This window comes from Nilaparvata lugens, chromosome 10 (assembly GCF_014356525.2).
Source record: "Nilaparvata lugens isolate BPH chromosome 10, ASM1435652v1, whole genome shotgun sequence".
In the NCBI taxonomy this organism is placed as follows: domain Eukaryota; kingdom Metazoa; phylum Arthropoda; class Insecta; order Hemiptera; family Delphacidae; genus Nilaparvata; species Nilaparvata lugens.
This window is the reverse complement of record NC_052513.1, coordinates 46,203,759-46,228,853: the sequence shown is the minus strand read 5'-3', so window position 1 is coordinate 46,228,853 and position 25,095 is coordinate 46,203,759. Positions and strand designations below refer to the sequence as shown.

The 25,095-nt window shown below is 34.3% G+C and overlaps 1 protein-coding gene across 4 annotated transcripts in view; it reads left to right on the top strand.

Moving 5' to 3' along the window:
* LOC111057289 (beta-1,3-glucosyltransferase-like) overlaps positions 1-25,095 on the top strand; it is a 280,534-nt gene that overhangs the window by 44,209 nt on the left and 211,230 nt on the right. For all 4 annotated transcript variants that reach the window (XM_039436983.1, XM_039436981.1, XM_039436980.1 and 1 more), the window contains exon 3: positions 20,009-20,118. In XM_039436983.1, the coding sequence (XP_039292917.1) occupies positions 20,009-20,118 (110 nt within the window). The remainder of the gene's footprint in view (positions 1-20,008; positions 20,119-25,095) is intronic.

Sequence of the window (25,095 nt, the reverse complement as noted above, 5' to 3'; positions counted from 1 at the left end):
GCTTTCTTGGCTCAAAAGGGATAGCAACTAGTAGATCAACGCCTTACAATCCGAGAGGGAATGGTCAAGTAGAGCGATATAATGGAATTATATGGAAAGCAATAACACTAGCTCTAAGATCACGAGGACTTGATTCAAATCGATCGGAGGAAGTGTTGCCTGATGCACTTCACTCTATTCGATCTCTTTTGTGTACTACAACAAATTGCACCCCTCATGAACGAATGTTCCTACACATGAGATCCTCAACAAATGGACAGTCACTACCATCTTGGCTAATGAGCCCAGGACCAGTTTGGCTGAAGAAAATGAACCGAAATTCAAAGCAAGATTCATCAGTAGAAGAAGTTGAATTGATTGAGGCAAACCCAGAGTATGCTCACATTCGTCGCCCTGATGGACAAGAGTCCACTGTGTCGCTCCGTCATCTTGCCCCTAAGATAACACGAAAATCTAGCCGGGTAGAATGATATGATAAACCATATGTTTTCGTTGTCATTGATTCATTCATAAATATCAAATGTTGTTGATCCGTTACTAGTAGAAAGTCATGTTCAATTTTATTTGATTAAAGCTCTACAAATGAAGAGTTTACTCATTTCATTAGGTAAATTAGGTTTTTCAGAGCAAATTATGTCCCATGTTCTCATCTTTCATTGCATATCGTGCCATAAGCCATATGTAATTAGGTTATAGTTTTCTTCTGGGCTTTTAACCCATTTTGCATTTTATATTTTTTTTGCTGTCCAATACTTTGGATTTTTGGTAGACAAGTAGGTGTGATTCTTTTAGAGGTGTGGGCGTGAACCACATATGGCTGAACTCGATTATCTGACCTACTTGTTTGCGATATAAAAACTTTAAGACTGCAACATCAAATGTTTGTGAAAACTTTTGCATACTTTTGTTTTTGTGGTCCGATACTAGAGTCTGCTATCACATTGCCTTACAGACATCTAGGAACTCTCCACCCAGTCACAATAGTCAACATATTTTTTCCTTCACCAGTTGTTTTTGTGGGAGTGATAGCTCACAATTATAACAAATTAGAGTCATACTTGGAATCTACAAAATTCCATAGTAGTATATTTTATTAAATATACTTCCTTATGAAAGTTCAGTACTGACATGTAGGATAGGCTCTAATTAATCTTTCTCTTCCTTGTATTATTTAGGAAATTTATTTACCCAATTTTCTTTTTCTCTTGTTTGTATTTTTTTAGGGAACTTATTTACCCATTATCCATCTTGATCATCTTTGTATTGTAATATTGAAATGTTTGTACGTATTATACAGTTTTCAAATTCTGAATTTATTAAAAAAATAAATGGTTCAATTTAGAACATGCTGAAATTTAATCTTATGTATAATTCTTTTGTTATAATAATAAAACTTCAAAATTTGAAAGTATTAATGAATTGTGTCACCATATATATGAGATGTATCAATGAAAGTTAACTTGAATAATAATGCTTCCATGAAATAAAAACGTCTTGTCATATTATTAATTAGAATGAGTTAAAGGTTAAAATTTCACTAAAGTTTTTGTAATTGATGTCTTTTTCTAAATTAAAAAAAAAAAACTGTTTATTCTATAAATTTTGATATGATTGATTATCACTTGAAATGGATGCTGGAGTGTATGTAGAACTTTTAGTGGGGTTTGTTGATTAGAATTTTGCTGGTATGTGATTGTTTTTTAAGATGGAAAACCATTATTGCCTAAAGAAGGAATAACAGAGGTTATGACTTAGAGAGGCAGTAATGAGATAATATTTTTTTGTGTTGATTAATAATGTTGATTGCCATAGATGCAGATGATTACTTATGAATATTGATTGCCTTTGAAGCAAATATATTGATGTTTTGAATGATTTCTTGTTCAATGATTGATAGTAAAGTTTTGTCATGAAATGTAGTTTGTGTTTAGAACATTGAAAAGTCGTAATAAACTATAGTATCCAACAAATGATGATTAATAATATTGAATAATTTGCTTTTTATAAAATATTTGAACAATGAATAAATGAAAATGAAATTATTTTTTCTATTGAAATTTTGTAATTGATGTCTCCAAATTTCACAATATATGTATTGCTGACTGTATAATAGATGTTAACAAATTTCATTTTTATATTGATTATATACTTAGAAATAATTTTCATGTGTATTAGATTGTATTGATAGCCTAATCAAAATTTTTCTTTTAGTTTATAAGCATTTTAAGATAACAGGTACAGCATGGACATTAACATTGAAATAATTATCACGTGAATCTCGAAATCGGCAACAAGTGAACGCCATGAAGAGTGTTAAGAACATATGGGTGATTTTCGAACTAGTGTGACTCATCAATTGAATATCTACACCAATATCTACGATGATGCCTACACCAATACCAACACTAATATCTACACCAATAACTACGCCAATATCTGCTCTGATGTCAATATCTACACCAATAACTACACCAATATCTACGCTGATGCCTACACCAATACCAACACTAATATCTACACCAATAACTACGCCAATATCTGCTCTGATGTCAATATCTACACCAATAGCTACACCAATATCTACGCTGATGCCTACACCAATACCAACGCCAATATCTACACTAATATCTACACCAATAACTACGCCAATATCTGCTCTGATGTCAATATCTACACCAATAACTACACCAATATCTACGCTGATGCCTACACCAATACCAACACCAATATCTACGCCAATATTGGCATTGGCATTTTCTTTGGCAGAAATCAAAATTTGAACTTAACCTAATTGTTTGGACTATTTTTAATATGTGAAAATCCAGGAACTGAAGAAGTTTTGGGCAATTTCCTGTTTTTTCTTTCCTAATTATAGTATGTGTATCACCTTGAATAAATAAATAAATAAATAAATATCTACACCAATAACTACGCCAATATCTAGACTGATGCCTATGCCAATATCAACGCCAATATCTGCTCTGATGTCAATGTCAACGCCAATATCTACGCCAATAACTACGCCGATGCCTGTGCTGATGCCAATGCCAATATCTACGCCGATGCCTGCGCCGATGCCAATGCCTGCGCCAATGTTGATGCCAATGCCTACGACAATGCCAATGCCAATGCCGACACCAATGACAATGCCAACGCTTATTGCTGACCATGTATCTCAAACTTCAACACTACCACATTACCTGGAGGTAATTGCCATCCATATTCACGTTTGCAACTTTGAATTCAGAATAACAGTCACAGTATCATGAAAGAATTGATTCAAAAAAAAAATCCTCTCCTAAATTATTCCTGTATGCAGAACTCTAAACCTTGAAAGCTGAAAATATCAAAAAACCAAACCTTACCTAAATTAATCCTCACCTAAGCTAATCCTGTATGCAGCGTCTATCTCTTTTCCAAAAACAAATTACATTGTCATTTCAAGCCTGGAATGTACATTGTATAATTACAAATATGATACAAAATTTACGTGACTCTGTATCGAGTTTGGTATGCAGCCGTCTACTACAAGCATGAGGCAATGCTAACTGAGATGTCACCTGTATCGAGTTTGGTATGCATCAGTCGACTACAAGTATCAGCCCAACACTACGAGTATTCGGATCAGCCCAACACTAACGTCATCACACTGGAGTCACACTTGACTGAAAATCATACTGAGTGCCTTAACAGACTGTTTTCTAAAATTTGCATTGATAAAATCAACCGTGTCAATAGTGAAAGAAATGAACATTTTTTGATTTATTGAAATTTTATGTGAAAATTAAATGTAACAATTCATCAATTCATTCAAAAAAAAAAAAAATAATAAATTTTTTATTCAACATACTAATTTTTTTTTTGCAATAAAAATTGAATTTTTCTATCTATTAAATTTATGTGCAATTTCAAAAAACTATTCTTTATATATTAAACTTACTGTTGAGATATTTTCCTTCAAATTATAAAGCTAAATCAAAAGTAATTTTGATACTCTATACTTTGAAATATTGTTTGGAAACATATAACAAATCCTATTGATGAATTTTTATAATAATTTTCAATATTATAGGACAACATGTAATGTTTTTATAGAAAAACTTGTTACTGTTCTCGAATTTACAATTCAACAATTTCCATTTGGGTCAATGTAATTTTTTTTCTTTAAATTTTCAAACAGTAAAATTTTTTATGTCAAGAGGGGGGTATTTGTAATATTACATTTTTTCTTGATTGGAATCGAATCTTCAATTCGAGATCTATAAAACTTTATAGTAAATATCAGAGTAATTGATATACGGACAACTTTTTGACTGAAAATTTATCGTAAATGATTGTGTTGCATGTTCCATGGTGTCACCGAGGCTGAGTTGACAGAATTAACAGATAAATGGATTATTTAAATAGAGATGATATATAAATTTAAAATAACAGTTTCAAAATAAAGTTTTATTGAGAACAAATGTAAAGTGTGAATTCTAAACTTGTAATTTATAATTTTTTGGTGACGTGTCTGTGAAGTCGTCACTGGTTTGAGGTGTCTTTTGCTTTTTGCTAGGAGGCTTCCTTCTTCTCTAAAAATGATGGCTGGCTGTGTGTTCTAATTTTGTGCTCTCTGAATATTTTTCTGTTTAAGTGAATTTTTTAATGTTTTAAATTGAGTTTTGAACAGTTTATAGTGTTCTATTTTTGTCTATAATCATTTCTTGTGTTTACAAGCCTATAGCCATTGTTTTTTCAACTACATAAGTGGATAAGTATTTAGCTCGTAATGATTTTAGATGCTTAAGTGTGTAAGGTATTGTTCTTTGTGTATTTGTGTAGTATATTGCCAAAATTCTTCTGAAGATTATAAGTTGGTTTGCTCTGAAACTGGATTTCTCATTCATAGGCGATAGATCCATTCATAGTTTATCAAGAATCTATTACGTTGGAGCCGTTAACTTTCCTTAGGTTAATAGGTGAAAAATAGCTATCCAACCGATTTAGGAGAAATTGGTAGCACGGCATTACTAATAAAAGAATGATTGAGTGAGCATATAAATTATAACATCAAATTTTAGATATTTCATCTGTGCATACTTAAACATCTAAATCTGATATATAGTTCTTAATAGGAACCCTTTTTTTACGTTTCAAGACTTGCGCAAGTTAGATATTAATTTGAATAACCTTTTGACAAGCTAGCTTTATAGATCTTGTTTCACTTAAGCACTGAGGGTGCCCTAGATATATTTCTTGTTAACTATAACTCACATGCCGAAATTCACAAGATGATGATGGTGATCCGAATTCTTCTGTTGTCTCAGGTTTCCTGGTGGCTGAAGTTGTCCTCTCAAAGGGAATAAATAAATATCTGTATGACTCACGCCTTAATACGGCCTCACTAAGTCTTATGAAATTAATTATTGAATTTAAACTTGAATTTTTCAAATGTACAATTATTAACAAAAAGGGACTTGTGCTCTATAAAATTAGTGGCTGTTCCTGGTGACCTCTGGCAAACAAGTGGGCTCTCATCTCCCTTATTCTCTACAATCATACTTCTGTATTCCAAATTTGCATATTATTTAAATATTCAACTACTATGCCATCACATAATCAAAATAGTCCGTGTAAATCTGCTAGGCTATTACATAAATATTATGTGTTATATTTCATAATCTCTCATATTACATCTGGTACATGAGCTGAGTAGTGATAACTTACAAATTCCTATATAAATAAATAATGAGGTTTATTTTTGAAATGACTCGCTTTTACCGCCAGTCAGTCACTGCAATTTGATTGGCTTATTCCAAAATTACAAATGTATCCATGCCTTCAATAGAATATACATACTTCCTTAATATTTTTATTTATTTTACATATTTTGTACATGCTCATTTGACACAATAAATATTTTTAGGCTTATTAAATTGTTTTTTCTTTTACAATAACATGCCATGTGGTTACCAAATCCTCTGGTTGAATGCTATTTGTTTACAACTAAAATTTGCCACAGGTGTCTGGCTAAATTTCAAATTATATGGCTTGACCGATTATTTAGGTTGCTGACCAGTAAGTATCATAGAGCCTAACCTCAAAAATTTCTTATTTCACATAATTAAGTAAATAGCAATAAAATTCTTTTCTATTTGGCTGTTCGAATTGTAACCAGGATACCTGTTATTATCTAATCTCTAACTTGCTGATAACGCACCCGGCGATAGCAAAGCAGCTGTTTGCTAGAGACCTATAAAATCTTTTCATTTGGCGATTTTGCCAGCTATTCAAGATAATTTGTTGTACTACCAACTCATTGAAGAAGCAAAAAAAAAAAAACAATATTTTTCTCACATGCTTGGAGATTTGAGATATGCAAAACAGACTTGGAAGGTGATAAGAGAAATAACTGAAGTTCAGAGACCAAAAATTCAGATAAAGCAACTAAATGTACAAGAAAGAGAGTTGAAACTGGGAGAGGATGATGAAGAGCTTGCAGAATGTTTCAACGGATTCTTCAAGAATATTGGATCTCAACTGGCACAAAATATATTAAACAAGCAACAAACTGCAGATGAACCTAAATTTACTAATGCTAGAGTAAGTGAATCAATATATTTTTCACCAGTAGATGAAGAAGGAATAAAAAAGTAATCAGCAGTCTCAAATCATACAGTGCACCAGGCCCAGACAACTTCAGACCAGAGCTCTTCAAACAGAACAGTAGAGCTCTTGCTGGACCATTGACAATGATGGCCAACAAAATCCTAGAGGAAGGTTTCTTTCCTCAGTGTTTCAAGGAAGCTGTTATATGTCCAATTTTTGAAGCAGGGGACGAAAAAGATTTTAACTGTTATAGGCCAATATCACTTTTAAATAACATAGCAAAAATTTTTGATAAATGTATCAAATCAAGACTTATTAACTTCCTTGAAAAGAATTATATTCTATCACCAAATCAATATTATGCCTTCAAATCAAACTGTAGTACAAATGATGCAATCCACAATGTCATTTCACAAATAACAGAGAAAATCATCTGTGAGGGGAAACCTTTTGTGATATCCCTGGACTCGAAAAAAGCATTTGATACAGTGTCACATGATATTCTGCTAGAGAGACTCCACAACTATGGAATCAGAGTAGTGGCATGGGAACTATTCAAGAGTTACTTGTCAAACCGGACCCAGAGTGTAAGAGTGAATGGACAGACAAGCAGCAAGCTGGAAGTCAAATATGGAGTACCCCAAGGAACCGTCCTTGGCCCTATACTCTTCTTGATTCATATAAATCCTCTTTGCAGTATGAAAATTGGAGGAAATATCACCACCTTTGCCGATGACACAGTTCTTTTTTTTCTTTTTCTTTGGACCAACGTGGACAATAACATGGAATAAGGCTGAGATGGCACTATAGCAAATCTCACGTTGGTGCTCACCCTAAACATGATAAAACCAACTTTCTAACTTTCTCAGCAACACAGCAAGGACAGCCCACAGAAAACCTCTTAACAGTCAACCTTTCCAACAGTACTGCATTCACTATGCACAGAAAACCGACAAGAAAATAATCTTGGAATTATACTGGATTTTTTCTACAGTGGGACCATCATATAGATAACCTCAGCAAGAAGCTGAGAAAAACCATTTACAAGTTTAAAATGCTGAGAGCATTGATTTATGAGAATTGCATGAAAATGGTCTACTATGCCTTAGCTCAGTTTCTTCTCACCTTTGAGATTGTAGGATGGGGGGAACAAACTTTGTGCACCTTTACCCCCTCTTGAAAGTGCAAAAAACTAATAATGAAGATCATCAAGCAGAGGCCACCTCGTTATCAGTCTGACCAGCACTACAAATTTGGTGTGATGGACATAAGACAGCTCTACTCCTTGGAAATAGTTTGCAGACTACAGAAAGCTTTCAACATAGGAACCACAGACATAACACTAGAAACAGAAACCTTCTTATTACAAACGTGGCTAGAAAGGCAATAAATCAACGACACGTCAACCACCTAGCACCAAAACTCCACAATCTACTTCCTGCACAAATTGTAACAGAATTATTCTTGTTTCAAAAATTATCTTGTTTTTCGGTTAATTCTTTGAAAAACATCCTTATCTAGGAGGTTTGTCGAATACTGTCGAATGAGAGTTTCTTTCTCCCATTCGATTTTCTCACTTACTCCCATTCTGTTAACATGGAGCTCGCTCAGTTTCTGTCCTTGTCGCTGCAATTTCTTTCTTGTTCTTCTTCCTGATTAACGGTCGAATAACAATTTTTGGCAGAAAACAGCTAGTTCAAGTCGAGCTCCCGGTAAGAAAGGATGTAACTCCCGCTTCTTATTTTTTTCATGTTTAACTGTAAATTCTGTACTTATTTTGTTCACTAAGTAATGTGAAGTTTTCTATTAATACAAAACCGGTAGTAACTCCATAGTTCACAGTAGTCCTCAAATTTATAATTTAAAATGCCGGTATTCAAATATTACATCAGATTGTTTTAATGCGTGCAAAAACCCGCTATTAAAGGTAATTACTATATATAATAATTCATTGTATTTCTTTTCTATTAATTTTGTGGAAACAAATAAGTTATCATATAAATCTTGAATTTATAAAATTATATATATTGGTTCTTACCCATATCTGAAGAAAGTATTTCCTTAATTTGTTATATTTCTCTGCTCTGGTAGTAATTCTGTTTTGAAGTAAATTTGTCTTAATTTCAAATAATAAGAAAGTAATAGACTTCTTGTTTCTAAAATTCTTGAGTAAATTTTTATTTGAAAAATTTAAATAATTCTTTCTATTGTATTAAATTTTGTTAAAACTTAATTTTCTACTGTTTATTAAATATTGTATAAGTTATAGTATGTATAGGATTTACAAAATGGTTTTTCCTTTATATCCCAAACAGTGGTCGATGTCCACGCTCGAAGTCTATGCTCGATGTCTATGCTGGATGTCCATGCCCGAAGTCCATGATTGAAGCCTGGTCCCATATTCCACGTTCCATGGTGAGGCTGCAAGTCTACATTCGGTGAACCAGACCGATGATTACGAATCCAGGACGTCCAGTCTAATTATTCTGGTACGAGGACTGGTCCAGACGAATCTGGGAAGATTCCACCGGAGTTCGTAATTGTACAAACCCGCCACACCACAAGATTCGCCATCTTCAAATAATATCGACGTATAAGGATATCAGCCAAACTTCGTAACATCGCCCATATGGATAAAGTGTAAACAGTGCTCGCGAAAAGTAAAATATTGCAAAAGTGTTCATCGATTAAAAGGGTTTTGGGGCGCCCCTCCTCAACATATAAGGTATTTATCTGAATCACTATGTATTGAGATCAAAATGTAATCTGTTTATTTTATATTCATAATTTGTTGCACCGTTTAATCTGTTTTCAATATTTAATTAGATGCTTCTTTTAACTATCGATAACTGTACAATTGATTTGATTCTATATTTAAATTTGTCCAATTCTGTTTATCTTCAAAATTAAATTTAACACACATGCTTACTACCGAATATATCGTTTTTATTACAATACTACCCATTTGCAATGTTTAAGGTCTGTAGACTGCTGTCAAATTAATTAAGTATACGTTAATTGAATTATTCCGGTCTTTCTTACTTTGTGTTGATGGAATTGATTCCTAAATCTGTCGGTTTGAATCCAGTTTCGTTAGCATACAGTGGAAGGATTGAATAAAACAAAATAAAAATGTTTCAACTGCGCCACTCTCAGCGTATGTATCAACTGCGCCTCTCATTAAACTATTTCCGTTTTGATAGCTTTCTATACGCCTTCTGCATTGTAGGTGAGGGAGGGTAGAGTAGAGTAACTAAAGAATAGAAATAATTTAGAAACATAATTCTTTATTAGTTTTTATTTTAATATGGTAAAATTTATGATTGTCCTGTACTATTTATTGGATATAAATGGCGGTAATGTTCTCACCAAAACGTAAATCTAACCCTCAAAATAGTGTTGTTAATTACTGGGAGGTAAAGAAGTCAGTTGAAGAAAATTTCGATTTTAGTTTGTTGCCAAATAGGAAATTTAATCCTAACTATATAGTAAAAGAAAATCTAATTTTTGAGCTTGAAACTTTGGGAGTGCCACCTGAGACAGTGAAAGATCTTGACCTTGACACACTAAGAGCCAAATTTAGAATTCTAAGGAGTAATCCTGACCCCCAGATTTGTAGGATTAGTTACAACGAAACTTCGAGTAAAGAAGCTCTTCAAAAAATTGTTTTTCAATTGACTAAAGAACAGGAAAATTTAGACGGGATTCCTAGCTTAGGTAGTGCTGAAGGACAGGGAAATACATCTAAGGGATTTACGATTTTCTTGCATATTTTAAATAGAATTTTCCAGTTATTGACCTACGCTAGGGAAATAGGGCATCAAAAACTAATCAGTGGAATTAACGAGGCTCTTCTTTCCGCTAAAACTGTATTTTCCAAACTAGTAGAATTAAAAGAGTTATCTAGTAGACCTGCGTCTCCCATTGATGAAAAGATTGTTAATATTGATCCAACTACGTCACAAATCAGTCAGCTAGGCGGAAATAATGATGATATTTTAGCTACCAATCTTGGGCTTAACACAGAGTCAACCACTAGGGATGATAAATTGAACTTAGGTTCTAGTAAAGAAGGAAATAATCAGCAACCTATCGAAAAAGTATCTAGACCGAACCCTACTATACTAATTATTACCGAAAGTGAATCCAATAAATTGATTACGAATAGTCAAGTAAACATGGGAGAACCATCCAGTTCCGGGAAAAATCAAACTACGGATAGTTTTAACACATGTTTAAATAGTATCCAGAATACTAAAATGATGTCACAAACTACTAGTAGGCAATCCAACAATGCAACGTTAGCAGATGCCCATGATAGAAATACTGACGAGATATTGTCTAGTATCAACCAAGAAAATCATTTAATTAGTACTAGAGTATCAGATAATGTAACTCATTCTCTATTAAATGGAATTTATAATAAATTGTCCAATCCTATTGAAGCCCTCATAAAGCAACTTCCTCAAAATGATGGCTTAAGCGTGGATAAGTTACTAAAATTCATTGAAGTGAGTTTACTTATAAAAGAGAGATCTAATTTAGATGGTCAGTTACTCTTCAATTTACTGGTTTCTGCTGCTATTGGCCCACTTGCGGAGAGATTAGACAGGGCAATCTGTGAAGGTAAATCCTTTAATGAATTTCATGGAGAATTGCTCCACTATTTCATTCCATCTAGGTTGATTTCAATAATAGAAAAGGGAACATTACTATAGGTTACAAATGCCTAACGAACCTCTGTCTACATATATCTTAGCAATTAAAAATGCAGCTAAACTGTTGAGATTAAATAAATCAGAAGAGGAAATAGTAAACGACATCTGTTCTGGTCTAAATCCCGAGGAAAGATCTAGGCTAGTTTTCCAAAATAAACCTATTAGTTTCGCTCAACTTACTGAAATGTCAGTGACCTCGCAAAACATACTGTTTGCAGATAGAGAAAGGTCTAAATTTGTCCCTAATAATTATGGTCAAAATAGTAGAAATGTATCTAATAGGGTTGACAATGTAAGAAAAAGATGCTACAGGTGTAATAATTTAGGCCATATCAGCGCTCATTGTAGAACTAATTGGGTAATGATAAGAAGGGACACAATTCCAGGAATAGTGGTAGTCAGAATCCTTCTAGAGAAAATAGAAACTGGGACACGAGTAAAATAACTTGCTATAAATGTAATGAATTAGGGCACTATGCTTCAAACTGCAATCATAAAAAATCCTGACTAGGCCGAGAAAATAAAAAAATAGAAAGGTCAATTCATAGCAGGACTTTTAAGATGAATAGCAATAATAATAATAAAGGTGTAAATTATTTGAAATCTGTCAAAGAAACTGGTAACAGGAAGAAAGAAAATAGATCTTCAGTAGACAAAAAGAAATTAAAGGGAATAAAAGGTAGGAGTAAGAGAAAGAAAATTTAAACATTTAATAAGTTAAAAATAAGAGATCTAAGAAACAACGTCACTCCTTTCATTAATTGCAAAATGGAGAATAGCGAAACCAGCTATATAGGTCTTATTGATTCAGGATCCGACGTTAGTGTTATCTCAAAACCTGTTTTCAATGAACTATTGTTAAGTGGCTCTGACCTTGAAATAGTAGAAGATAATCAACTTTGCGTAACCGCTAATAAAAGCAAGTTATTATTATCTAACACTGTTCTACTTAAAATAAAAATTGAACATTTCTCTTGGAAATTCCGCTTCTATATTCACGAAACTCTCTCTACGCCAATTATCCTAGGAGCTGATTTCATACATCATACTCAGTTAGTTCCCGATATCTTTAATAAGAGGTATTATTTCTGCTTTTGTCCTCAATTCAAATTTCCATTTGATAGTAAATTGAGTATTGATTCTTTGAAGGGAATAAATGCTATAACTACTGAACAAGAGTTTGATGATCTTACTGACGTTCAAGAGGAGAAATTAGATAATATCTTGAAACAATACCCAGATGTTCTAACGGAAAGATTAGGTAACTGTAGATTAGTGGAATATGAAATTAAATTAAGAGATAATGAACCTGTCAGAAAAGCACCGTATCAGTTGAGTCCTATGAAAATGAAAATTCTCAATGAAAAGGTTAAGAAAATGTTGGACGAAGGTATTATAGAAAAATCCAATTCTCATTATGCTAGTCCCTGCTTCTTAGTACCAAAAAATGATGGAGGACATCAGTTGTGGATTACAGAGCTTTAAACAAAAAAAATTGTCTTGATTCTACTCCTCTGCCCAATTTAGAAAATTCGTTTCATTGGTTTAATGGTGCTTCGTTCTACTCTGTTTTAGATCTGAATCAGAGTTATTATCAGTTGAATTTGAAAGAGTCAAGTAAACATTTAACTTGTTTTGTAACACCAAATGCCTGTTATGAATATAAAAAGGTTCCCTTTGGTCTAAATATAGGAGCTCAAGCTCTAACCACTGCATTGAATTCTCTTTTTGAAGATATCAAATACAAGTTTATGATAAATTATTTGGATGACATTGTGATATTTTCAAAAGATTTCAAATCTCACTTGGAACACATAGAGATAGTGTTATCTCGTTTACGCTCAGCAGGTTTTACGATAAAAATTCAGAAAACCAATTTGCTAAAAGACAATTTCGTTTCTTGGTAATCTTGTGAATGAAAAGGGAATAACTATTGATCCTAGTAGAACTAATTCGATCAGGAATTATCCCAGACCTAAAAATGTAAAAGCAATATCTAGATTTATGGAATGTGTGGTTTTTTTCATAAATTTATTCCAAATTACGCAACAATTGCTTGTCCTTTAAACGAATTGAGGAAAAAGGATACAAAGTTTATATGGGGTGAGGAACAAGAAAGGGCTTTCCAAACTCTAAAAAAGGCTATCATGAATCCGCCCATTTTAATAACTGCCGACTTTAATAAAGAATTTGTGCTTGCTACTGACGCCAGTTCTAAAGCGATATCTGCTGTCCTCTCTCAAAAGGTAAATGACACTTTGAAACCAATTGCTTACTCCTCGCGAAAGCTGACCCAACAAGAGTGCAAATATTCCACTTATGAATTAGAGTGTTTAGCGGCAATACATGGGATGGAGAGATTCCGTATGTACTTAGAACATGCAACTTTTGTCCTACAAACTGATAATAATGCCCTTGCGTGGATTCTCCGCCAAGACAAAAATTTAGGGCGTCTGGCCAGGTGGCTCATTAGGTTATTATCCTTTCAGTTTCGAACCGAGCATATACCGGGGAAGGTTAATTTGTTACCCGATGCTCTGTCCAGAATGTATCATGATGATCCCGAATTACCTGAATTAGATAATTCTCTTGAAAATATGGATATTAATTCTGAATTGAAATTGATAAACTCTTTGAAAATTACTGATTTTCCATTAGCTTTCACCGATATAGGTCAACATCAGGATAATGATGCTATATTATCGGAAATAAAAAAGAAAATCACTGATAACCACGATCAATTTCCATACATATCTAATGGGGTACTAGTGATCAAAATAAGAAATCATGATAACTAAAAATCGTAGTTCCCAAGGTCCTAGTACCTGTGATTTTTAAATATTATCATGAAAGTATTGTAGGAGGTCATCTTGGCACAGCTAAGACTATAGGAAAAATTCTAGATAATTTTTATTGGAAGGATTTAAGAAAGGATATCAGCTATCTTGTGAAGAGGTGTAGTATCTGTGCTCAGAGTAAGCCAGCTCATGCAACGAATTTTGGATTTTTATCATCCAAGGTTCCTAATGAACCACTGGAATCTTTTCATATAGACCTAGTAGGACCTCTCCCTCGCACCTCAAACTCTAATGTTCATATTTTTACTTGTATTGATACCTTTTCAAAGTTTTCGTGGTTAACAGCTTTGAGAAAAGCCAACTCAGATTCTGTTATTAAGGTTTTGAAAAATATTTTTGCAAGTTTTTCTACACCCAAATTAATTATTCTGATAATGCTTCCATTTTTAAAAGCTCTAAATTTAGAAATTTTTGTTTTCAACTGGGTATAAAACATAGTACTACTTCACCCTTTTACCCGAAATCAAATATGGTAGAACGTCTACATAGAATTTACGTAGCTGTCTTATCGCATACCATAGTAATTCACAAACTAATGAGACGAAACTGTAAATAACTGGTTACCTTTAGTCTTCAATTCTGCAATTCATGATTCGATTAACTGTAGTCTATTTTCTTTAATGTTTCGTTATCAACCTAAAGATCCCTTAATGAATATGTGTAATATTAGCGAGATATTACCGGATAACGTTAATAATGATACTGTAGAAGTTTGGAAAAAGGCTAAGGAACAACTGGTGAAAGTACATAATTATCGTAAATTACGTTACGATAATGGGAGGGTCCCTCCACCTTTCGATATGTATGGGTACGATCTCACGTAATTAGTGATAAGGCGCGTAATATTTCTTCAAAATTATGCAGGAGATGGAAAGGACCAGTTAAAATAAAAAAATGGCTCACCGATGTAACTGTTCAATTAGTAAACCCTGATAATGGAAAAATCGTACAGAAAGCTCACGTACCTCAGTTAAAGAAACATGTTTCCTAATTGGTTTGTTATCACCCTTCATCTGTCGACTGATTACGCTAGGAATTCTAAGCCCCAACGCTAGAATAAGTTTTTGGTTTGGCTTACAAGCAGGAATGCTCCTTTCCTCCGTTTCTCTATTATTAGTAGGAAGCTCATGTTCGTTCTAACAGTGTCAATGTCAAGGTCACGTTCACTGCTTTATTCTCATTGAACTGTCGTTTAGGTAAAGTGCTCTTTCTTTTGGGTGAAGCGTCCACCTCCGGATTGACGTTACTTGCCAAACGATAACTTTCTTTAAATGATGAACTGGGGGGAGGACTATTGATAAATGGTAAGAGGATTCGGGTCTTATTGTACGCTGATGACATAGCTTTGATTTCTGACTCTCCAGTAGGGCTTCAGTACATGATAAATAATTTAGAAAGGTACTGTGAAATGTGGAATTTAAAAGTAAATCTAGATAAGTAAAAAAATAATGGTCTTTAGGAATGGAGGAAAACTAGCTGGGTGTGAGAAATGGACATTTAAAAATGAGCAGATTGAATGTGTAAATAGATACAAATATTTGGGGGTAGTTCTTACACCAACATTGAATTTTGAAGCTCATTTGAAAGAAAATCAGATAAGGCTAAACTTGCGGTGAATTGGCTTGGAGAGGTCTTTCAAATAGTGATAATATAGATTTCACAGCTAAATGTAAATGGTTCAAAGCTTGCGCAAGGGCAGTTCTGTGTTACGGAGCTCAAGTATGGGGTATAGACAGTATGATACTGTAGAAAAATTTCAGAGATTTTTCATTAAGAAAGTGTTCTCGCTTCCTATAACCACCCCAAACTACATGTTGTTTATTGAGACAGACTGTCACTCTTTTTGAGTACTGTCTCAGGTTGCATTACAACTATATTACAAAGTTATGGAAATGAAAGAAGGTCGACTTCCAAGATTTCTAGTGGAAGAAGTAATAAAAAAGAGAGTCTTCTGGTTTAAAGATTGGAGAAAATTGTGTATGATATGGGGATAAGTTATAATGACAATATTAATTGGAGTAATAAATTTAAGAAAATTCTCTCAGGCTTGGGCATAATTCACAGGGATAAATTCTTACAGGACGCACAAGCAGGCCATTTCCATCATTGTATAGATCATTGAACCTACAACGGGTGAGAACAATACATAAAAGGAATAATTGTGATTTGTGGGTGATGAGATGGGTGTTTAAAGCGAGAGGCGAGCTGATCGATTTGAACTATAAGCCATGGGTGTCAGATAGGAACTATACTTGTTCAATGTGTAATTTAAAAGAAATTGAGAACGTTTTCCACTTTGTTGGGCGATGCACTGTTTGAAGGAATGGAGAATTAAATGGTTAGGGCGCGCGGTATCTCTAGAGAGGTATTTATGTCTTATATGAATGCCTAGATTGGAAGAGATTAGCTTCTTATTGTAGGGACGGGGAGATATAGGCGAGAACTAGTCCAGGATTTCACTGGTAGGGTATTTTTGTCATGCTCTGGGGAAAAATATTTATCTGCAATAGGTCAAATTCATGAGTCCTCTACCTTCCAGAGGTTTTATTTGAGAGCAAACAAACTGTTGAATTTAGTTTAACAAATAAAGAAAAAGTTAGATTTTATTTGTTAGAATAAGTTCAGTGCTAGCATTATTTGAAATTTATTATTTTTCTTATTGTTTTATTTCTCGAGGTATTTTATGCTTTTTTTTCTCAGATTTCTGTTGTGTTTTCGATTATTACAAGTTATAGTCATCTCTATTGCTTGATATTGATTTATTTTCATTGTTATTGTCACTAGTTTCAACATTTTACCGACTTTCCGGCTGACGATCAAAAAGTATCAAGCCGTAAATGTGTGTTACAAGTTTCATTGCATTGTATGAAAATACTGTTCAATAAAGCATTTTTCTTTTTCTCTTCTTCTTCTTCTTCTAACTTTCTTATCAGTTTATGATGAATTTTGTAAATAATTGATATGATTTTCTTAGTAATGTATATTGAGAAAGAATAGGTTATGTATTGTCTTAGAGTAATCTTGCATAATTATCTTTGAGCTACTAGTGGATTTGTTGTTATAGGAAATTAGAAGGTAACTTATGATCTATAAGTAAGAATGTTATGAATATTAGGAATTATGTAAATAGTTGTAACAAGTGGTTTAAGGAAAGTTAATATTAGTAATCTTATGCTGTATTGTTTGTATGATTTAGAATGAATATGAAACTATTTAAAATGAGTTATACTTTTTGGGATATTGTAAGAAAATCTCTTTGAGTTGGAGGTCAGTCGTTGAAAAGAAATTGCTTTTACTTACTTTTGTATCTTTTGCTGTTCCTGTTATGGACGCATAGCAGACATACAGTAGCAAGAGATTTCCCTTTGTTGTGCAGAATCGGTGTTTGATTGATCACCTTGTCCCGGTTTTGGATAGCTTTTCTCTCCTTTTTGTTTTGTTTTGACTTGGACCTTCCAGCTCAGAAGATTTATGAATTATAAGAATCCAATTATTGATGTATTTATTAAAAGTTTCTTTTAATTTATTGTTTAAAGGGGAAAAAAATTTTGAAACAAAATAATGAAAAATAATATAAAAAAAAGTAACTATACTAGGTATGTCCCAAAAGTAACTTCCAAGCTCCAGTTTGCTCGATTTTTGGCTAATTTGAACTCAAAATTTTGTAAATTTTTGGCTAATTACCCTTGCACTAAGAGGGGGGTGTATTATGTAACAGAATTATTCTTGTTTCAAAAATTATCTTGTTTTTCGGTTAATTCTTTGAAAAACTCCTTATCTAGGAGGTTTGTCGAATACTGTCGAATGAGAGTTTCTTTCTCCCATTCGATTTTCTCACTTACTCCCATTCTGTTAACATGGAGCTCGCTCAGGTTCTGTCCTTGTCGCTGCAATTTCTTTCTTGTTCTTCTTCCTGATTAACGGTCGAATAACAATTTTTGGTAGAAAACAGCTAGTTCAAGTCGAGCTCCGGTAAGAAAGGATGTAACTCCCGCTTCTTATTTTTTTTCATGTTAACTGTAAATTCTGTACTTATTTTCTTCACTAAGTAATGTGAAGTTTTCTATTAATACAAAACCGGTAGTAACTCCATAGTTCACAGTAGTCCTCAAATTTATAATTTAAAATGACGGTATTCAAATATTACATCAGATTGTTTTAATGCGTGCAAAAACCCACTATTAAAGGTAATTACTATATATAATAATTCATTGTATTTCTTTTCTATTAATTTTGTGGAAACAAATAAGTTATCATATAAATCTTGAATTTATAAAATTATATATATTGGTTCTTACCCATATCTGAAGAAAGTATTTCCTTAATTGTTATATTTCTCTGCTCTGGTAGTAATTCTGTTTGAAGTAAATTTGTCTTAATTTCAGATAATAAGAAAGTAATAGACTTCTTGTTTCTAAAATTCTTGAGTAAATTTTTATTTGAAAAATTTAAATAATTCTTTCTATTGTATTAAATTTTGTTAAAACTTAATTTTCTACTGTTTATTAAATATTGTATAAGTTATAGTATGTATAGGATTTACAAAATGGTTTTTCCTTTATATCCCAAACAGCGGTCGATGTCCACGCTCGAAGTCTATGCTCGATGTCTATGCTGGATGTCCATGCCCGAAGTCCATGATTGAAGCCTGGTCCCATATTCCACGTTCCATGGTGAGGCTGCAAGTCTACATTCGGTGAACCAGACCGATGATTACGAATCCAGGACGTCCAGTCTAATTATTCTGGTACGAAGACTGGTCCAGACGAATCTGGGAAGATTCCACCGGAGTTCGTAATTGTACAAACCCGCCACACCACAAGATTCGCCATCTTCAAATAATATCGACGTATAAGGATATCAGCCAAACTTCGTAACATCGCCCATATGGATAAAGTGTAAACAGTGCTCGCGAAAAGTAAAATATTGCAAAAGTGTTAATATTGATTAAAAGGGTTTTGGGGCGCCCCTCCTCAACATATAAGGTATTTATCTGAATCACTATGTATTGATATCAAAATGTAATCTGTTTATTTTATATTCATAATTTGTTGCACCGTTAATCTGTTTTCAATATTTAATTAGATACTTCTTTTAACTATCGATAACTGTACAATTGATTTGATTCTATATTTAAATTTGTCCAATTCTGTTTATCTTCAAAATTAAATTTAACACACATGCTTACTACCGAATATATCGTTTTTATTACAATACTACCCATTTGCAATGTTTAAGGTCTGTAGACTGCTGTCAAATTAATCAAGTATACGTTAATTGAATTATTCCGGTCTTTCTTACTTTGTGTTGATGGAATTGATTCCTAAATCTGTCGGTTTGAATCCAGTTTCGTTAGCATACAGTGGAAGGATTGAATACAAAATAAAAACGTTTCAAAATAAAGACAATAGAAATGCAAGTAGATTCGAAACTGCCGCTAAGAACTGGATTATTACAACTGGAAGACATCATATAGAAAACATAATCTCAAACAATATGTGAGCTCACTCACCCAACGTATTTGCAGTTTGCACCCCCACCCAGAATCTATCACTACTAATAACACCTACTCTAGTATATGGGTTTCCCATAGTAGAGTAGGTTAATTTCCAATTGAATTAAATTCCATATTATTTTATAGACCTATTGTATTGTATTTTAGATATTTTATACTTTTTATGTTTTAAATTGCTAGTTTGTATTTTTTCTTGAAAGAAATAAATTTATTTATTATCATTATTAAAAAAACACCAATAGTCTATACATTTTGTAACAACTGTCAAATATTCAATTTGACTTTCAATTGATCCCTCAATATTTCTATCTATTGACATTTTGCAGGCCTAGATGATATTGTGGTAGTGGTGCTAAGTCAGGGTGATCAGTACCATGCAGCTAAAGCCGAACAACTGAGTCACAATATTCTCCAACAGGCAGCTTTTATGAATCAGGTGAGTTGGAGACAACAGGTTTCCCCAAATATGTCTCCTTAACAATAAAAATTGTACAGATAGAAATGAAAAAAGAAAAATAATGATAAAAATAATACAAAATTATGCAATAATAAATAATACTTTACTTACTTATCCTGGCGCTACAGCCTGATGTGGGCTTTGGCCTCCTCCACAATCTGCCTCCAAGCATCTCTGTCTGCTGCGTTCCGCCTCCAACCTCTCACTCCCATTGCTCTCAAGTCTCTATCCACATCCCGCATCCATCGAACCCTCGGCCTCCCTCTTTTTCTTACAGCTTCCAGTTTCTTATACAGCATTCCTTTTTGCATTCGTTCATCAGCCATTCTTTCATCATGTCCAAGCCACCCTATTCTTCTTGCCTTGACCAACCAGAGAATATTTCTACCTTGCGGGATAGCCTCTACTTCAGCATTCTTTCTTATTCTCCATGCATCATTTCCATGTACTGGACCGTAGATCCTCCTCACCAGCTTTCTCTCAAACACCAGTAACGCTTTGCAGTCTTCTTGCAGGATCATCCATGCTTCACATCCATATGTGACAACTGGTCTTATGAGCAGCGGTCTGTAAATCTTAATTTTTGTATTTCTAGTGAGGAGTTTTGACTTGAGCAGTTTGCTATTTTGCACAGTACGCACGGTTGCCAAGCATTATCCTGCATTTAATTTCCAAAGATATTTTATTTCACAGATAATTTCTGTTCCTAAATATGTGAAGCTTGTAACCTTTTCAAATGTGCTTTCTCCTATTTTGGTGATTCCTGGATCTCCAAGTCATTTGGTGTCCATTTCCATATATTCATTTTTTTTGTTTGTGTACTTCAAGGCCTACTATCTTGGCTTCATTCTTGATCTGTAAGAAGACTTCCTCCAGTGACCGCATGCTTCTTGAAATAATTACAACATCATCTGCATACGCTAAGACCTGTGTCATTCGATTTGTGATATTGCCTCTCCTGTGAACGCTCTCCATTTTCCTTTGAAGAACAATATTGAAGAGTAAGGCTGATAGTGCATCACCCTGTCTCACGCCATCAGTTATTGTGAACTCTCCCTGCTCACTCCCTTCACTCAGAACCATACCTTTTGTGTCACTCAGGATCATTTTCACTATGTTTATTGGTTTTCTAGGGAACCCATATTTTTCTAGAGATTCCAGCACTCTAATTCTCTTCACCCTGTCTAAGGCCTGCTTGAAGTCAATGAAGAGCATGTGTAGATTGATGATATGTTCATGAAACTTTTCCATTATTTGCCTTAGGGTGAAAATTTGGTCTGTTGTACCCCTGCCAGGCCGGAATCCACACTTCTTCTTCTTCTCTAAGTACCGTCTCCATTTCGGAGGTTGGCAATCATCATGGCGATTTTTACCTTGTCACAGCCGCTCTAAATAGGTCATTGGTTGTGCAATTAAACGCTTCCCTCAGGTTTCTCAACCAATACATTCTCCTGCGTCCCACCGAGCGCTTACCAACTATTTTACCTTGGATTATGAGGTGCAGAATCATGTACTTGGGTCCTCTCATAATGTGTCCAAGGTAAGTCAACTTTCGTATTTTAATGTCACGCACAATCCACACCGATACTCATCTATTATGGCTTCTGATAATGTGTTCATCTTTTCTGTCAGAATGCGTGAAAATATTTTGTAAGCTATGTCCAGTAGGGTTATCCCTCGATAATTGTTGCACAGCAATTTGTCCACTTTTTTGAAAATTGGGCATATAAGACCCTTCTTCCATTCACTTGGCATCTTTTCTGTCCTCCATATCAATATTATTATCTTGTACAGACACTTCAATGCAGCTTCTCCTCCATATTTCCACACTTCCGCGGTAACATTATCTTCTCCAGCTGCCTTTCCATTCTTTAATTTACTCACAGCCTCTTTTATATCTTGAAGACTTGATTCTGCTACCTCCAAATCAGCAGTCTGATAGTTTGACACCCACTGTTCTGTGTTTGGTTGGTCCTCTACACTTGGGCATATATTTTCAAAGTACTCAGCCCATCTCTCAGTAATCTGATTTCCCTCTATTATCACATTGCCGTCTTTGTCCTTGCATGCCTTGACTTTGGATTGAAATCCTACACTGACAACTTTTTGCTTTATAAAACTTTCTTGTCTCATTCAACGTACTTAGTTCCTCCAAGTTCTTGAGTTTACTTTTCATATGTTCTCGTTTAGCCCTTCTCATAATTTTGTTGGCTATTCTTCTTTTTTCTCTATATTTTTCTACGTTTTGACGGGTTTCTCTCTGAACACTAATGCTCTTGCTTCATTCTTTTTTTGTACTGCTTCCTTACATTCCTCGTCATACCATTCCATTCTTCTTCCACTCCTTTTTTGTCCTATAGTTGTTGTGCTGCTTGTGCTACTGCTTGCCCTAGTTCTGGCCCATATCCTCAATATCATTTTCACTCCCCTCTGTGCTATCTCACATAAGGCTTTGTCGAGTTCCCTATTCATGGTATTTTGGAATTGTTGCCTAATTTCTGTATTCGCTAGCTTCTCCAAATCCCATTCAAACCTATTTTTCTTGGGTCCTTTATCTTCCATTGATAATTTCTGGATCACTGTTGCTCTCACCATAAAGTGATCCGAGTCACAATTTGGACCCCTTGCTGCTCTGACATCTTCTATGGAGCAAGCATGTCTTTTTGAGACCAGAACATGATCTATCTGGTTCATAATATTGGTTCCCGGCATTTTCCATGTGCCTAAGTGAATCTTTTCATGTTGGAATTTTGTACTGGCAATAACAAGAGCCTGCTCCTCAGCCAGTTTGGCAAGCATTCTACCATTCTCATTGCATTCCTCGTGAAGGGGATTTTTTCCTGCTACCTCCGCTAAGAAGACCTCTCTTTCTATCTTAGCATTGAAGTCTCCTAGCAATACCTTCATGTCATGCTTGGGAATCTTGCTGACTACATCCGTTAAGTGATCATAGAGGGTTTCTTTGGCCTCTTCTGATGCTTCTTCAGTTGGAGCATAGGCTGAAAGCATTGTTGTGCTCCAGAAACGACCTTTCATCCTCAATTTGCACAATCTATCAGATATGGGTTCGAAACCCAACAAACTTTTCCTTAACTTGGCGTTTACCATGAATGCAGTTCCATACATACCCGACCTTTCTGTGTTCCCACTGTAGTACAAGCTAAAATCCTTTTTGTCAACTCTTCCTGATCCCTTCCATCTGACTTCTTGCAGGGCTAGGATATCTACATCAAATTTTTCCATCTCATTATACACTTCCACCATTTCACCTGCCCTCATCAGTGTTTGCATATTCCAGGATGCTATCTTTATACCAAATTTCCGTTTCCAGTTTTTTTTGTGTGATTGATGGCCTTTTCTATTATCCATTATTCCTGTCCCGATCCAAGGCTGATTGCTTGTGTTCGAAGCTTGAGTTGGTTTTTTACAGGGTGAGGCTGCTGACCTCACGCCCAACCCCCAACCTGTAGGACCAGTCCAGTTTTTTTTTTCACTGTGACTATTTAGTTTTCCCCTGATGGCTGCAGTGCCAGTTAGCATCCCCCAATTCCAATGGGGACGCGCCCGATGCAGGTAACTGGTTAATCCCCACATGGGAATAATAAATAATACAAACAACAAAAATACCAACTACAGTAATTCAAAAATGAAAAATACATAGATTTCAAATATTTATGAAAAGAGTAAAAATAAAACAAATTGGGAATTCAAAATTTATGAAAATTAAAGAATATAATGAACAAAAATTTTACATCTACACTGATACACCAACTATTTATTTGATCAGATCATGCTTACACAAGATTTAATTATCATATAACGCTTTCCGGAATTTAGCGTGAGAAAACCAGAAGACATCTAGGCGCCCAGACAAGCTGTTATAAGTTCTTTGCATCCTATTTAATCTATACTTGAGATAAATTCTTATCTCACTGACTCACTGACCACGATTTCTGGAAAACTACTGGATGGATTGCAACAAAACGTGGAATATAGCTTCCCATACGTCCTAGGTGCTCGCTAAGAAATCTTTTGGCGATATTTCAACTCTAAGGGTGGTTTATAAGGGTTTAAAGCTCGTCTTTCAGCATGTATATTCTTCTTCTCCCAATCTCTCAATTATAATAGGAATGTCCATATCATATAATGTCCATACTATAGAACTATAATCTAGAGAGAGTACCTCTTCGAAACAGTTGTTAACTGGCAACTAAATTAATAATTTTGTCAGGTTGGCATCAAGTTGAGATGTTTTCATTAGGTTAGCACCAAGTTGAAGGACTAATTAGAATGCATTTATCGAGAATAGATAATTGATTGGGCACTGCTGCTTCAATCGTCAGAGCTATTCCTGGGAGTATATAGATAATTTTCATTTTTCATAAAACAAATTTTTATGACGGGAGTTGCTTCTATCAATTGATCCTATTCTATCAAGACTAATTTTGTTAGTATATCCGACAGATCACGAAAACTGCGAAAAATTTTGATGAAATTTTAATAATTCAGTATGATAATGGAGGGCATCTTTAAAACTTCAGAAGTGTCCGTTGTGGACTCTGTTTGCAAAGAATGAGGGGATTCGGCCAAAATTCAAATTGGGGCGAAAGGAAGGGGTTATTTATTAAAATGGCCAAATAGCTGTTGCTTTTCTCAATGTAAAAATATCTTCCATAGAAGTAAGGCGCTTTTCCCCTGAATTATTCTCAAACATTGATTGTTGAACATTGAGATACTCAAACATTGAGAAAATAGAAGGTAGCTTTCGAAAAAATATTGGAGAATATGCAAACAGTTCGTTGACTGTATTCTCATTTATAGCATCAATGCTCCCCATTAAAACAATGCTGACACATTGATGTGAATCTTACTATAATTGGTTACTTTGGATCAGATGAAAACAAAAGCCATAGGCCTACGAGTTTACTAGATGAAGATAATAATGTTGATGATCGC